This window comes from Alnus glutinosa, chromosome 14, assembly GCF_958979055.1.
Source record: "Alnus glutinosa chromosome 14, dhAlnGlut1.1, whole genome shotgun sequence".
Classification (NCBI taxonomy): Eukaryota; Viridiplantae; Streptophyta; class Magnoliopsida; order Fagales; family Betulaceae; genus Alnus; species Alnus glutinosa.
In genome coordinates, this window is record NC_084899.1 from 22,948,927 (window position 1) to 22,966,307 (window position 17,381).

The window sequence follows — 17,381 nt, forward strand, 5'->3', positions numbered from 1 at the left end:
AAATGATCGAGACTAGAGAGGTAAATAATATATATATATATATATATATATATATATATATATATAATATCATCGGAGCATTTTACGTGTGAATGTTTGAATGGGGAAATTCGAGGATAATAATTAATAATAAGGATGGATGATTGACAAAATATTATTAGGTCTAAATTTCTTGGTTTTCCAAAGCTAAAGAAAATTAAATACTTGTGGCATGTAAAAAAAATTTAAGAAAATGTTGACGTGGCATCCAAAATTAACCAACGAATTCATTTTTTATTTTTGTTTACCTGCTACTTTTCAAATTCATGTAAAATTCTCATATGTAATTAGGAGTTAACATGCAAATGTGATTTATTTGCAATATTTGTATTTGCATTTGTAAAATGCAGATATCAGTTTAGATACCCATATTTGCGCAGTTATTGTCATTATTAAGTGCGGTTATTATCCGTTATCCGCAAATAAATTACAATTCCAAGATAAAAAATAATAATAATATTACAAATTCATAACATAAAAAACATAAATTGTCTAAATATATATATATATATAAGTTACATGGATGTGGTTATTAACTATATCCACATACTCTAAAACTGTTATCTACATCTGCACATGCAGATAATGGTTTTTACTAACCGCATCTGCATGTACGAATATCAGATAGTGGATGGCTGTAACGGATGCGAGCGCTTAATATCCACCTGCATGTACACTCTTAATGACAACAGTGAAACATATTTTAAAAAAGTTGTTGGAGTTGGACATGATTCGGAAAAATATCAATTTTTATTATTATTATTTAACAAGAATTACTCTAAGAGCTAGTTGAGAGTGCCATGTGGCTCTCATGACAACGTTGTTGGATGAATGTTAAATATAATTATAGTATTTAACACTTTTTAAAATAAGTACATGTGAGAATCACATATTCGGTTAAAAATATGTGTGATAATTAAAAATACTAGTGAAAATTACATGTATTTTAAACATATAATAGTTTAACATATTGAATTGAATACAATTCTTTCAATCCATATAATAATTCATGGTGCTGAAATTTCTAACAAATATCTTAATATTTCAAACGGCCGTATGAATCAACGTTTGCGTGCCATGTTGGTCAACTAAGTTGGCTCGATCGATTAAATTATTTGGGGACCTAAAAAATGAGACAATTAATTTCATGGTCAAAGGATGCTTATATCCTGGTTGTCAAGATTCAAACGTGGGCACGTGAATAAGAAGTCAAAGTTTGCATGATTTAGAAATTCACTAAGTTTGCAAATAACTTTTTGTGGTTTAAAAAGTGAATAAATATTTTATTGGGGTAAGAAAAAAATATAAATAGGTCTTTGGGCGCGTTTTTCATTAGCAAAAAATGTAGAGAAAACTTCACTTACCCTATTCCCAGGTGTATCAACGTTTTTGTGATTATAACCTTTGAACTTTTAATTTTTACAATGTCAATTTATCATGTTTCAACCTCTCTAACATTTTGTCCGCTTTTCAACTTCCTTTATGATGTTGGCGTACGATCATTGTATCGATACTTATATTTACCAAATATTTGACGATTGTTGATGAGAATCGATTATATATAGGAGAATTTAGTAGCTGTACCAACATGTGTCTGTGTAGATATATGTATGATAGAGATATGTTTGATGTCATTCTCTTACACATCTTTTTTGTAAATTTATCATTGAATTTGTAGAACTAACCCCTGTTTCCATAGTTTCAATGAATTTGCACATTTCTTATCTTTTAAATTTTTATTTTGCACCTAGTAAAAGTGTAAAACCGTCCCCTGGCGCGCAGCTCTTTACGTTATTGGGAAAATCTTTCCAGTTTCCAGGGTACCCGGTGATATTTATTAGAAATTCGGGGAGGTCCCTGATATTTGGTTTATTACGGTTCGTACCTTGAGTTGTATCTCCTCCATTACGGTTCCTACCTGAGTTGTCATTTCTTTTCTTGTCCAGAAGCAGAGTTCGCCTACCACACCTGGCCTCCTTCTCTCGTGTTTAACCTTCTCTACCCTTTGGAGCAATCCCTTCTATATTTAGCAACTCTCTCTCTCTCTCTCTCTCTCACGCACACAGCACCTGAGAACAAGACATGAGAAACTGAAAAGTGGTAAGAACGTGTCTTAAATATACAAGTTGTGGAATTTAGTCTCATTATGCCTTTATTTAATCTCAATTTTACGTCATTAATGTTTCATTTCGGTTTTATATTATGAATCTTTCACGTTATGAAATCTATGGAGATATTAATGCTTGATTTTTCTCTTTTAGTCTCTGCATTATTGTGTTTGTATTGAAAGCTTGCAATTTCTGCATTGTTTTTGTTCTTGTGCCAACAGGCTGTCCATTTTATGCATCAACAAGTCTGATATCCATTTATATTGCGTGTCAAAGAGATAAAATTTTTCTGGATATCTCGAGCATATGTGAATATTTTATTGATCTGGGTATTCATGAAGTTGAGGATCATGAAGATTTAAAGAGAACCCATTTGAGGTTTGGTTTATTTTTCATTTGGGTCTGCTTAATTAGATCGATATCTTGTAGAATCGGTCAAATTCAATGAAGATGCGGGCTTTATGATGGTTTTCGGGTTGTTTAGTGCAATGGGGTGGAAGGTGCGGTTCATTGGTGGAATGAGCATAGCAAGATGAGCTAAGTGTTTAAAAATGGATACAAAGGAAGATGCCGAAGTGCAAGAAGAGCTGCCTCCGTCGCCTATTTGGGTATAAAGGAAGATGCCGAAGTGCAAGAAGAGCTGCCTCCGTCGCCTATTTGGGTATTGCATCATTTATCCGAGGAGGCATTTAGAGTGGCCAGTGAAGCACTGCATAGTATGTACTCGGGTCATTCGAACTTCCCACCAATGGGGCCGGAGCAGGGACACAGACGCAGTCAAAGCGAAGTTGTGACTAAAGTTCACAGACGTAATAGTAGCTTTCAGAGATTGAAGAGTCAGATGCAGAAGGCCTGGAAATGGGGTAGCGATTCTCGTGAAGAAGATTACCGGCGGAGCTTCACCGAAAAAGATACCTCACGTCTCCACCACAGATTGTTGGAGGCACTCCAAAAGTCGGCACAGAACCTGCCAACAGCCACCAAGAAGCTGAACCCACCACAAACGAGTTGGCCGATAGTCATCAACCAACGACCGCCACCCAAGAATCTCCGAGATTGAGGAGATTGAGAAGGCCAAACGTGTCCTCTGTGCCGGACATGGTACACCATACGATATGTGATGGGCATTTTTGGGTTTTTAGCCTTAAACGGCATAAACTGATGGAGAGGGTCAAAAAAACAAGCAATTGGTAGTTTGGAGGGCCGGACTGCGAGCACTGGTAGTTCGGAGGGCTATCCGGAGAACGGGTGGTAGTTTTGAGAGTTTTTTTTTGTATTTAATCATATTAAAAAAGTTCATAACCAAAAATCTATAAACATATTAAAAAAGTTCAAACCCAAAAGTCCATAAACATATTAAAAAGTTCACAACCAAAAGTTTATAAACATATTGAACATATCCAAGCATGGTCCGGTTTCTGGCTTTCTGCAGCCCCGCTCTCAATCATCTATAACCACAATAGAAGGAAAAAAAAATTAGTTAAATGAATAAATAAATAAAATGAATTAATAATAATAAAAACTAAAATGAATTTATAGGCATCTACCATGCTTATCAAATATTTCAATAATGACTAATAACCCATTAACCAGTTGAGGAAAATAAATAAGGACAGAAGCTGGTATATTTACCACATACATTACAAACATCTTAAATAACTAATCATATTGACACTTTGAAAGTTATTTAAGAGTAAATCATCACTTATCCAAAAAAATTTCAAATGTCCATCGATCTTATCGTTTGAAACTTGAAAGACACACATAGATACAGACAAATCCAACCTAGAAATTAGAATAATGTATAAGGTTCTTATCCAATTCATTTCCATTTCAGATATCTGAGCAGCTAAATCTGATAATTCCGTAGAACAGGACAGTTATTAGCACATAAATCAAAGAATCAAACACAACCCATTGATCCTTCTCTCAGTTTCACCAAAACCCACTTCTCAAAACCCAAAAAAAAAACCCTAGCATCCAAAAGGAAAGCTAAAACAGTACCAAAAGTTAAATCAGTTCATAACAAAAACTAAAGAAGAACAACATATCTAACCGTGATTTGCTCCTTCTGCTTCAAAAATCACCAAATCTATAGAGAAACAGAGAAAGAGGGTTCAGTACTCAGTAAGGGTGAGAAAAGAATCGAAAGATCAAAGATCAATGATCAAAAATCAAAAATCAAAAATCATAGAGAAGAACTAAGAAGAAGAAGAAGAAGAAGAAGGCTGATTACCTAGTAGGTAGGGGCGGCAAGTCAGGGGCGTGAAGAGAGAAGAGTGAACTTCAGTGAAGGTAGGCAGTGTGAAGAGAATATGAGAAATAGAAATTAGGATTTAGGGCAAAACAAAAGTGCGAAAAAGACGGAAAGGACCCCCTGTTAGCCCTTGCAGCATTAGGGTAAAAGAATAAGGGGGGTTTTTTTTTTTAATAAATTAATAGACTTAGAGCCGGTTACCCGGTTATAACCGGGGTTTTTGAAAATCAATACCCGGCTCCAGCTCTGGGTACCCAGTTATAAATAATTGGGTACCAAAACGGCTGGTTATAACCGGTTCAGATTTACACCCCTAATTAGGACAAGCCTATCTACACCCTCACTTGGAAATAACAACAACCCCCAAAAGATGGTTGAAGCAGTGAAAGCACTGTTAGAGTCCAAAAATAGAACTCCAGGAAAGTAAGGTACCAACACAAATCGAAATACAGTAGTCTCCCTTAAAAGGAAACAATAACCCAAGTAACCTAAAAACAAAAACAAAAAGAAAAGTAAATAAACAGCAAAAAAGCCCCAAAAATAGCAACTCCAGCAACTGGTGGAGCAGTGGAGGACTAGAGACCCGGCGCTGACGCGTGAGAGACGCATTCCAGCGCGTGGAAGGTGGAAGAAGATGCGGCCAGTGGCGTTCGGTAGCTGGAACACAGGTGGGTACGGTAGAAAGGCGTGTGGGAGGCAGGGACCATCGGAGGAACGTATATCTAGCTTTTAAAAAATCAAATCTAAGAACTTTGACAAAATTGGCCACCAACACTGTAACGCCCCCAAACCACTAGGGTTAGGTTCGTCCATTTTCTTATACAAAGTTACAAAGATTCATAAGGTCTGCTAGATAACTTAGCTAATATGCTGAATTAAATAAATTGCCAGAAAAATAATTTTAAACTCAAAACTTTAATAAATGCGGAAACGAGTAATTCGAAAAGAATAATTATGTTCGATACAATAACTGAAAATCTAAAGTAAAACTAAATTTATTGTGCCGGTGCACTTGATAAAATAAATGAAATGCAATATCCTAACGCTAGCCTCTATCCCATTTCGGCCGCCTAAGTCACTCTGCTCATAACCTGAAAACAAAACAAAATAAGGGTGAGAGAATTGCTCAGTAAGGTAACCCTCAACCATAAAACGGTTGAGTTAAATTCATTTTCTTCAAAACGATTATTAAAACACAGTTGAGATCTAAAATTTCCATAATACAAAATGTAAGTTCAGCATTTTGCGTAAAGCATAGAATTACTGGTTGATAAATAAAACTTATCATATTTAGGGTCTATGTACACTATTACGCCCTGTGTACTTAGGGTTGCGCGGTCTTTGCTGTGACCATGACAGGTAATTGTGGCCGCAGGCCTGCCCCGTCAGCTAATTAATTAAAGTACACTTAGCATGACCAAGAGACGGATTACCACCTTATCAACGTCCTTCAGAAGGTGTACTTTCATCTCAAGCAACGGTACCGAGCTTAATCCTCTGTGAATCTTTGTCAATATCTCTGGGGCCAAAATAATAGTCTCCTTCACACTCGTGCCTCATTTATAAAAATCTTTCTCCTTCTCATAAATTATTCTTACTCCTTTCACTATGCTTGGTAACTCTTGAGGCAAAGTGTGAGAGTGTTTTTACACTCATCTTTTCATTAATTTCAAAAAGTAGTAACTTCCCGTCTCGGAAACCAAATAAGCAATTTACTACAATTAAAAAGTCCATTATAACTAAAGCTTTTCTTAAAACCATTGATTTCAAGAATATCATTTCTACAAACAACTTTCATCTCAAAAGTATTTTAAAACAATCTTTGATGCATCAATATAAATTTGAAATACATAACGAGAACAATTATTGATAAATATGCTAAAATCAATGGATAAAATAATATGACATAAAATAATTATGGAAGGGGTAGAGGATCCCTTACCTCGACACTGCTACTCAAAGACTGATCTAAACTATCAGAAACCTGAATCGATAAAACTTAACTATGTCAGCCTTAGGCTAGAATACACATCCTAAATAAAATCGGACCTAACACATCTCGGCTTTTCAATCTCTACCAATATCATGATTATAGGTGTTTTATTGTTATTAGAAAATTATAAAACAATAATTGAGAGTGTATGTTTTGGGTTTCATGAAACTCTTATATCATAATCATAAAAATATGATATTAGTTCACTATGAAAAATGTTCTTAAAAGAATATTAATCGTTCAAGTCAAAATCAAGAAAATAGATATTATAAAATACCGAAATGTTATTGGTTGATAAAGAAACTCCATAAAAGAAATACAATAGGAAATTATCAAAAGAAAAGTTTATGACCCTTCTTATCACCCTCTGAACAGAAATTGATAGCTTTGCTTTATAATAGCGAAAAGCTTGACTCATCCGTGTTAAAGTTACTCATAGAAAAGAAGAAGAAAATAAGCTCATGATACAATTAGCATCAGTTCGGTCGCAGCCAGAGTGAAAATAAAACAAAGATTCAATAACGTTGATGGTTTGCAGTAAGTGAAACGAAAAGGAAAAGGGAAAGAAACAACATCCTGTATCATGAGCTACATAGACGTGAAGAGACAAAAGGAGAAAAGAAAACAACGATTAAGGCATCGTTTGGTTCGCAGAATGGTCATTCCATTAAGAAAATGAATAGTTATTTCTGGGAATAGAAGGTGGCGGAATGGAATGACTATTCCTATTCTTTTGTTTGGTAATAACTCATACATTTTAATCGGAATTCAAAGAAAATTACTAAAAAAACACTACATTTTTTTTTTAAAAAAAAAAAATCAAACTAAAAAACCTAAAAACAAAAAAAAAAATTGAAATAAATTGGTGGGTGGCTGACCACCCATTGGGGTGGCCGGCCACCCACCGTTGAACCGGAGGCCACCCTTGATGAGAGGCCACCCCCAGAGCCCACTCGGGGGTGGCTGGCCACCCTTGATGAGAATCGGGGGTGGCCTAGCCACCACCCCCCCCCCCCCCCCCCCCGGCGATGTACTCTGGGGGTGACGAGAACTGGGAGTGGTCTGTGCCACCCTCAGTTGCTCCAGGGGTGGTCGCATCACCCCCCCGAATGCCTAGGGGGTGGTGCGACCACCCCTAGCCCGGCATAGTGGCTAGCTGACCACCCCAATGGGTGGTCTACCAACCACTTTGGGGTTTAGTTTTTTTTTTCTTTTTTTTTTCTTTTTTAAACAAAAGATTTGAAAGAAAATAAAAAATGTTTTTTTTTTTTGAAAATTGTATTCTTTACCCCAATGAATAGTTATTCCTCTAAAAAATGAGAGGAATAGATATTCCTCTTCGTAAGGGAATAGCTATTCCAATGGGAACATCTATTCCATGGAATAGACCCCTACCAAACAAAAGAATGGTTATTCCATAGGAATAGCCATTCAATTTCAAGGGTCTATTCCGAAAATCAAACGGGGCCTAAATCCCGTGATGCTACGGCTATCATGGCCAGAAAAGAAAAGAGGAAAATTTTTGTAAGGGGACGAGACCTGCTGTTGAGAAGAAAGAACAAAAGTGAGGATATACTATATACAACGAGACCAATCAGGCAAGTGCTGTCCGACTAGAACCAAAAGAAAAGAAGATACAAAAAAAAAAAAATGAAGGCTATACCTCCTACGTTTTACTGCTAGAAGAGAAAAATAAACTAAGAAATAACAAAACCTCATCAAATGTGAAGAGAACTAGAGAAACCTCTAGCTAATTAAACAATAACAAAAGCAATAAAAGACATAAAAGACATAAAAGAAAGAAGAGAAGGAGAGGTGGGAAGAGATGAGGTCCTTCCCCTCCTCCGTGAGTTGGCTGAAGCAAGAGGAAGGTGGCTACTATGGGTCTTGGTTGCCTTCTCTATAACAAGGAAAAACAAGAGCGAGGAAAGTTTTTCCACAGAACGATATTTGACCTCACGTGTAAAATCTATTAAAATGCTAACAAAACAAGAAACAATAATAGAATTAATTAATTGATAAAATCACTGATACTATAGAACAGCCATATAATTGTTAAGAAATTCGATAAGAAATTAGCAATTAATTCAAGAAATTATCATGATAAATTAGACAAATAACTGAATAAGTTACAAAAACATTCGAATGACATGTACGTACACCTCAAATACATTAATGGCATGTTCGGGTGAGAGAGATTTTTTTTTAAAAAAAATATTTTTCAAATTTTGTTGTTTAAATATTAAATTCTATTCGGATTTTATCCAACTTTTTTAATTTTGTCTCAAGTTTTATAAATCATCCAAACATAATTTCAAAAAACAATTTCTTTCAATATTCGCAATTTTTCAAAAAACAATTTCTTTCAATATTCGCTTTTTCAAAAAATCGCATACCCAAACGAAGCATTGTGTAAATTTTAGACAGAAGATCGAATCACGTACACTGGCTTTCATTAATTACACAAGAGTAATGCTACACACACTCTCACTTCTTTACACTCATTTCTCTACACCAATTTCTCCACACCCTTAGGTGACTTTTAAAACCATCATTATATTGGCTTTGAAACGGATCTTTATTGAATTTTAATTCAATGGTAGTTTTAAAAGCCATTAGAAAAATGGGTATAAAGAAGTGAGAGTGTGTGTGGTATTACTCATTACACAATATAGTCGGTTTTGAATGAGAAATTAAACAATTATTATTGGCATATATATATTAATTACACAATGCTCACCAATTCTCTTTGAGCCAAGGTTCCTCATCAAGTTCAAGAAATTTGTTCACCCAGTTTAAACCATACGATCCTTCAGCGGTAAAGTCAAATAACTCGTTCACATCAAAGTTTCCTTCAAAATTCCCGCTTTCTGTAGCAGTAGCACCCTCCACGTCCACATGATCGACGCTGCAGTAGGTTTTTTGAGGCATAATTACCTGATCATCTTGTGCTGACAGTGCTGTTGTCGTTGAAGCCTCTGGTGTTTTCTCCTTTTGATTTGTTTTCTTGCTCATATGAGAATTCCAGTGGTTCTTTATCCCGTTATCGGTCCGTCCTGGAAGTCTCCCAGCAATTAAAGACCACCTATATATATAAGCATGTAATTTGTTTGATTAATTTGCTTCTCTTGGATAACCTTAGAGCATGCATGCAATAACATTTTTCTTTTTTCTTTTTTCTTTTAGACCCTAAGTAGTAAGGCATCACTCGGTCCCGGTGTCTGATCATGAAGTAGTAAGTTTAAGGTTTGACCCTCTTGAGTTTAAATAATTTATTGAGGCCACGAAAGCCATACGTAGCTTTACTCAAACCATCTAGAGAGCGTTTTGCACAGTATTCCTGGAATCTAGTTAGGGCAGATACTCGATCTGGTTATCCGGGAAAATATATACATATTTGATACACTTTGACACACTAACCTGTTCCCTAGTAGCTTATGAAGCCGAAGTATCAAGTCCTCTTCTGCATCTGATATGTTGCCTCGTTTGATATCGGGTCTCAGATAATTCAACCATCTCAATCTGCAACTCTTCCCGCATCGATTCAAACCTGCAAAAAAAAGAAAGAAAAAAAAAGAGAACCCTTTAGGCCTCCCATCCAATTTAATACTATATATGTATAGAGTTGATCATCATATACCGGCAGGTTTCTCTGCTATATTAATACTTCTTCTCGAGTCTCGACTGATAATATATATCGGTTTAATCTAAAGATACGTGGTAAATTAACCTGCATTTAGTGCAATTGTTGTCCACCTCTTTGCACCGTGGATTTCAATGCACTGAGACAGTTTTTGATCTTCCTCTGCTGTCCATGCTCCTTTGTTCATTACTTTCTTGGCTGATCCATCATTTTTTGGAGCCATTTAAGAGAGAGAGAGAGAGAGTGAGTGAGAGAGTGGTCTTGCCGTTGGAGAGAGCCCTAGACGGAGAGAGAAGTGAGAATTTATAAACATGAAGGTTTGGGCATTGTTGAAGAGTCACGTACGTCATGAGTTCGTAAGTCAATCCAGCTATGAGCTGCCCTTCCCGGCCAGGGACCCTGCAGGGAGGGAAAGAAAACTAGGGAACCTCAACAACAACAAGATCTATCCTCATACAGGCAGACCAATATGATCATTTTTTCGCAATAATTTCTTTTCAAATAAAAAAATTCACTGCAATATAAAATTTTTTCGCTTTTCTATACAAATTCTTTTTACTTTATATCCTATCATCATTTTTTACTAATTCTAAAATTAACAACTCAGTACTCTGTTCTGTACAAACATTTGTCAAACAACACCAATATGATCCTTTGCCAGTGGCAGATCCAGGCTTGTAAAAATTGAGAGGTCAAATTGAAAAAAATAAATAAAAATTGAGGGGAGTAAAACTAAAAAAAATAAAAAATAAAATTAAGAGGTAAAATTTTAATTTCTTTTTCTTTTTTTAAAATAAAAAAAAAAAAAAAAAAAAAATTGGGGCTGGGGGGGGTGCCAGGTCCCCCCTTACGGCCCCTGCCCTTTGCCCTTCACTCTAGGACGTTCATTAATCGGCACGTACCATTGACTTTAATACCATGTATCATAAACCCTTACGAAGACGCAACAATATTGATAACCAACGATCGATATACACAATTGTACCAGAGTACCTAATCCTATACAATTAAGCAGGGTAATCCTAGCCTGTACAATAATATTATAACTGGGCATTACAAATTAATGCTACCCTCTAATCTCGTACGATAATTATGTACATAATAATACACTTTAGACTCTATACAATTAATAAATTCTAATTGTACATAATAATTTTTACTATCACATTATTTATTATTTATGAATTTTAATATATATATTATAAGTAATTAATATATACTTTATTCAAAGAATTGAATAGCAGAAAAGGTCATAGCTCTAGCACATGGGGAGTTATACATATCTTTAGTTATTTTATAATTAAAAAGTTAAATTAAAAAAAAATAAAAAAATAAAAATTATAGAAGTTGACAACTGAATAGTGCGTGTTTATTATTTTGCTTTGGAATATATATTTTTGAAAAATCTCTACATGCAGTTGATGTTGTCATGTTACAAACAATCTTCAGCTGGTTTTTAAAAATTGTTTTAAAAGTTTTTTATGTTTCACATGAACACATGTGATCATGAGTTTTATGAAAAAATAAAAATAAAAAAATAAAATCAGCTTTAACCTAATTTTACGGATTTTACCGTTAATTGGGTCGTTAAATTTTTTTTTAACAGACCATTGATTTACTTTTTAACACCAAAAGGAAAGAAAACCAACCCAAGAGAGAAAGAGATCGATTAACCAAAAAGAAATTACATTCACACGTAAAAGGGGGGGGGGGGGGGCAAAGTGCACTAGAGAGAAGAGATTATATTATATCCTTATATATATATATATATATATATATATATATATATATATATATTTATAATTTTTTTATTTTTTATTTTTTTGTTTCATATACAGATTTTGTGAACTTTACTTCTAGCCGCATATATATGAACTAATTGCAAAGTTCACCTAGTACTGTCTTCTCTTTCTAGTGTTTTTCTCAGTGACTTTTCATTATGCAGATTAAAGGTTGTTCATTTGACTTTCATATTTGCCGGTGCGTCCTTAACGAAAATAAATGTTATATTCTAATTTTAATAAATTACGTGTCAAGGGATCCAATCGCATCGAGTTAAATATTTTGGGAGGCACAAACTAACTTTTAAGAATGACACTCTTGCGTGATTCTATAGCATTGTAAGATATTTTCTTACTTTAGTTTTAATCTTTTATATTCTATTTATTTTATTGTTAATTTTTTGCTAGATATTATTTTATTGTTAATTACTTAAATTTTTGAGATAAGTAATTATTTAATGTGTTATTGGAAGATAGATCTTGTGTTGGAATGAGGCACTAAAACCATGAGAAATGGGTAAATAATTAACCCTGTTGGGGCAGGATAGGCTAAACACCAATGGTATAGGGCCTAAAACCATTACTTTAACGACTGCATTTTTAATTTTAATGCAAGTTTTGTTCCCTTAATTTATCATATAAGACCGACCATGACCACTCTAAGCAATCCCTAATATAAGAAAATTAAAAAAGAAAAGCCAAAAATGAACTATATATGAGAAGGAGATTTCGGAGGTGAAAGTAGTTTTAAGTATTTTAAGTTATTTGTTAATGCTTTTACTTTCTTTTCTTTTTTGGGTAGAAACCAAAAGGCTTGGGCCACATTAATGAACCTTAAAGCTTTTACTTATCAGGGCCCGAATTTGAATTTTCTGTTTTATGTTCGAGAAGGAAAACCCCTACCCGTGCAGAGCCCTACAAAAAAACTTTTGTTCAGCAAAAAAGCTTTTTTTTTTAAAGAGATACGATTTTACTACACCACAACACACTTTCTATACATCCAACGCGTTTTAAATTTTTCAAAAATCAAAATAAAAATTAGAAAGAGTGCCACGTAGGACTAGATGGGTATTAAAAGAATCATGTCTTCTGAAAATACCCATTAAAAGAAGAAGTTGAATATCTCAAAACACTTTCTATTGGAGAAAAAGGTAAACAGTTCTCGAAAAGTAGACGGCGAGTAGTATGTGCAGCCTCGGAGTACTCCCCGCAATCGCTGCATAAGGTTCAACGCTTCCATCCACAACTTTGCTGCACATTGCATTAACACAACTTCTTCGTGCATGTATTTTTGTTTCTTTTCTTTTCTTTTCTTTTTCTATCTTACCCTACCCACGATGTGATGTGATGTGATGATGTGCACGATGGTTCTCTTTTCTTTATCCTTTTCTAAACATGTATTCTTGATAATTACCTAATTTTAATCACGCATATGGTTTAGATTTTATCAATTTAAATATTTCATGATAAATTATCCCAATGTTTATATTGCAATAAGATTGTAATAAGTAAATTCATTATACATATTCAATGTTAAAGACTTATTCTTTGGTAATCAAATTTGCATATTCATAGTAAAAGAAATAGAATAATAATAAAATAAATAAAATATTACATATATCATCTCGAACATTATCGCTTCTATTCATGTTTCTTCATTTTGGAAGGTAATAAAAGTTCACTGCACCAATCAATAAATTTAAGGACGGAGTCAGCTTTTAGACTTTGGAGGAAACAAATTGAAAAAAAAAAAAGAACAAAAAAAAAGAAAAGAAAGAAAGATCCATCTACCTCAAATTTGCTGGCATGGACCCCCCAAACCTTTAGACTTCTAGACTTTTTGGGGGGGAGGGGGGGAATGGACCCCCCAAGCCTTCACATAGCTACACCCCTATCAATCATGTAGCTTATTAGGCTTTTTTTTTTTTTTTTTTTTTTTTTTTAATTTATAGTGGTAAAGATCCACCTACCTCCCCTTATAACGAAACCCTAAGCGATAACTTAGGACGAAAAGAACCCTTAAAACATCCTAAACTGACTTAAAATCGTAAAAGAAACCCTTAATTTGCTGCCGCCGCACTCGTTCGAACAGTAGTACAGGCCCGTTCGAACGGCTCTTCTGTCGAACTTATTCTTTCAAATCCAGCCACGTAATCTTCCCGCAATAACCCCCATGAAGTGTTCTACATCAATCTTTGTGGTTTTTGTTTGTTTGTTTTCAAGTTATACTTAAAAAAAATATATATATATATATATTCATAGTAAGAGATATATAATAATAATAATAATAACAATAAAGGAAGATAGGAGAATACAACTTCATTTTTATGGGATGTGATAGTTTAAGTTTGGGCAAAAGAAATTTTAAACTTTCAAAATAAAAAAAATAAACAAATTTTATCAATGTATATATATATTATCAAAAATACATATATTACAATATTTTAATTTCTTTTATCAAACGTTTAAAATCAATTCAAAACGAATCAATATTACACTCAAATTTGCATTCATTTCATACACGGATTCGAGTCGAATGCAATGAAAGTGGTCCATTATATGTGAGGACATTTGAACTTCACTCTGCTAATTGCCTGAACATACAAAATAGAACCCTACATAAACTGTCCATTTCCATGTGATGTGATGTGATGATGTGCACGATGGTTCTCTTTTCTTTATCCTTTTTTAAACATGTATTCTTGATAATTACCTAATTTTAATCACGCATATGGTTTAGATTTTATCAATTTAAATATTTCATGATAAATTATCCCAATGTTTATATTGCAATAAGATTGTAATAAGTAAATTCATTATACATATTCAATGTTAAAGACTTATTCTTTGGTAATCAAATTTGCATATTCATAGTAAAAGAAATAGAATAATAATAAAATAAATAAAATATTACATATCATCTCGAACATTATCGCTTCTATTCATGTTTCTTCATTTTGGAAGGCAATAAAAGTTCACTGCACCAATCAATAAATTTAAGGACGGAGTCGGCTTTTAGACTTTGGGGGAATAAATTGAAAAAAAAAAAAAAAAAAAAAAAAAAAAAAAAAGATCCATCTATCTCAAATTTGCTAGCATGGACCCCCCAAACCTTTAGACTTTTAGACTTTTGGGGGGAGTCTCAGCCTTCACATGGCTACGCCCCTACCAATCATGTAGCTTATTAGGCTTCTTTTTTTAATTTATTGTGGTAAAGATCCACCTACCTCCCCTTAGATGCTTTGTGGTTTTTGTTTGTTTGTTTTCCGGTTATACTTAAAAAAAAAATTATATATTCATAATAAGAGACATATAATAATAATAATAATAACAATAAAGAAGGATAGGAGAATACAACTTCATTTTTATGGGATGTGATAGTTTTGGGCAAAAGAAATTTTAAAACTTTCAAAATAAGTAAAATAAACAAATTTTATCAATGTATATATATATTATCAAAAGTACATATATTACAATATTTTAATTTTTCTTATCAAACGTTTAAAATCAGTACAAAATGAATCAATATTACACTCAAATTTGCATTCATTTCATACACGGATTCAGGTCGAATGCAATGAAAGTAGTCCATTATATGTGAGGACATTTGAACTTCACTCTGCTAGTTGCCTGAACATACAAAATAGAAACCTACATAAACTGTCCATTTCCATGTGGAATGATCAGCTTTCATTGCAACCATTTTCAATCTATATGGAAGAGGTTTGTTCTCATATTTCTCACTTAGAGCATTAGCAGCAGCTTCTCATTGAATGAGATTCCCTTATTGTTTCTTAAATTAAGGAAACATTAGGAAATTAAAAGTTTTTGTTTCCTAAATCTAGGGAAGCAAATATAGTTTTCTTAACATTATATATATATATACTTTTCTCTCATTTTCCTCTAATATTTATTTGAAACGATATTTAAATAGTTTATCTTTCTTCTAATTTTTTTTTCTAGCATTTATTTAAAGAATAATAAGAAGAAAAAAGGAATGTATTGTAAAGTTTCTTTGAATAAGAAAGTAAAAATAAAAAATAAAAAAATTCTTATATTTAATGAAAATAAATATAAGAGAAATTACTACTCTCTTGTGAAATAATCAATTTCTCTGTATCCATTTAATGTGGGTAAAAGTTTAAACCCCCATATGACGTAGTACAAATGGAGATCGGACGGTCCAGAAGTGGAAGTCAGATGGAGAAGATTCTATTCCAGATTGTACCGGTACAAATTAAAAGCATTGCCTCCTTAGAGCACTAGTAACAGGTTCCCAACCATTTTCCCTAATTTAGGGTAAATTTAGGGAACCAAACCACATTTTTTTACCCTATACAAAAACACTCCACAACAACTTCCCTTTATCTCCCCCTATACATTAAAATATTTTTTTTTTATCTTTTACTTTCTTTTTTTTCTTCTTTTTTAACTTTATTCCAGAAACATCTTTACAGCCACCGCTCATGAGCTCATCTCCTCAGATTTCCTGTTCTGTTTTTTTCGTCAAATCCTCCTATTCACACACAAACACACTAAAAACCCCTATTTTATCGTTTTGATTCTGATGGCTACGAACGATGGTGCTAACAACACCAATTCGGCCTCCTCAGCTAACGAGACCAATTTACCCAAACCCATTGACCTAGGAGAGAAACCGAGCGATTTTGTGAAACCCATGCCCAATCTCCGGTAGGTGTTACTGAGCCGTCGCCGACAGAGCCAGAGGAGCCGATTTCCAGCGAAATCCCGTGGTTCAATGACGACGAAACAGAGGAGACCCAATCCTCTAATGGGTTGTTGGCGACGGTGACCAGAAGACGTGATTTTGTGGGTCGTCGGTGGGCTATCGGAGGACGCAATTTTCGACACCGGTCCAAACTCACAAGAACACCATCATCGGTTGAAGACTTGCTGAGAAACACCAATACCAGAGGGATGGGTGCTTGAACAAAATGAAGAAATCAAGAACAGAGGCTAGGTGCTTGAACAAAGATGAAGAGATAAAGGACGGGCGTGCAAGAGAGAGAGAGAGAGTTTTAATGACAGAGGAAGGAGAGAGACGAGTTTTTTCTCATTAAAGTAATGTGTTGGGAAGCTACAGTGCTTCCCAATTCACAAGTAAGTCCATGAAAAATGAGGAATCTGCTGTGGCATGTATTTTGCAATTTTTTTTCAAATTTTTCCTATTTTAGGGAATAGAACCACTTATAGGGCATCTGCTACTAGTGCTCTTATGAGTTTGGTTGGTGAATCTCTTCTTCTTTTTTTCACAAAAGTTTTCTCGAAACTATTATTTAGTTTAGTCTATTAAAATATATATATATATATATATATATATATATATATATATATATATATATATATATATATATATATATATATATATATATATATATATATATATATATATTACAATACTAACGTGATAGTTACAATTGATTTTTTTTTTTTTTAACAATGATTGATCTAAGAGTTGAACGAGACTATAACGTCAGTATTGTGAAAAATTTATGAAATAAAAATATGATTTTTAACATTATCTTTAAACTAATAGAGA

At 33.8% G+C, this 17,381-nt stretch overlaps 1 protein-coding gene across 1 annotated transcript; it reads right to left on the bottom strand.

The window, feature by feature from the left end:
* Positions 1 to 9,133: 9,133 nt before the first annotated feature.
* Positions 9,134 to 10,263, bottom strand: LOC133856832 (transcription factor MYB3-like). Its single transcript, XM_062291872.1, has 3 exons — positions 10,128 to 10,263; positions 9,818 to 9,947; positions 9,134 to 9,482 (listed from the first exon to the last, which is right to left on the bottom strand). Exons 1-3 carry the CDS (start codon positions 10,261 to 10,263, stop codon positions 9,134 to 9,136), a joined length of 615 nt encoding a protein of 204 aa, XP_062147856.1.
* Positions 10,264 to 17,381: the final 7,118 nt, after the last annotated feature.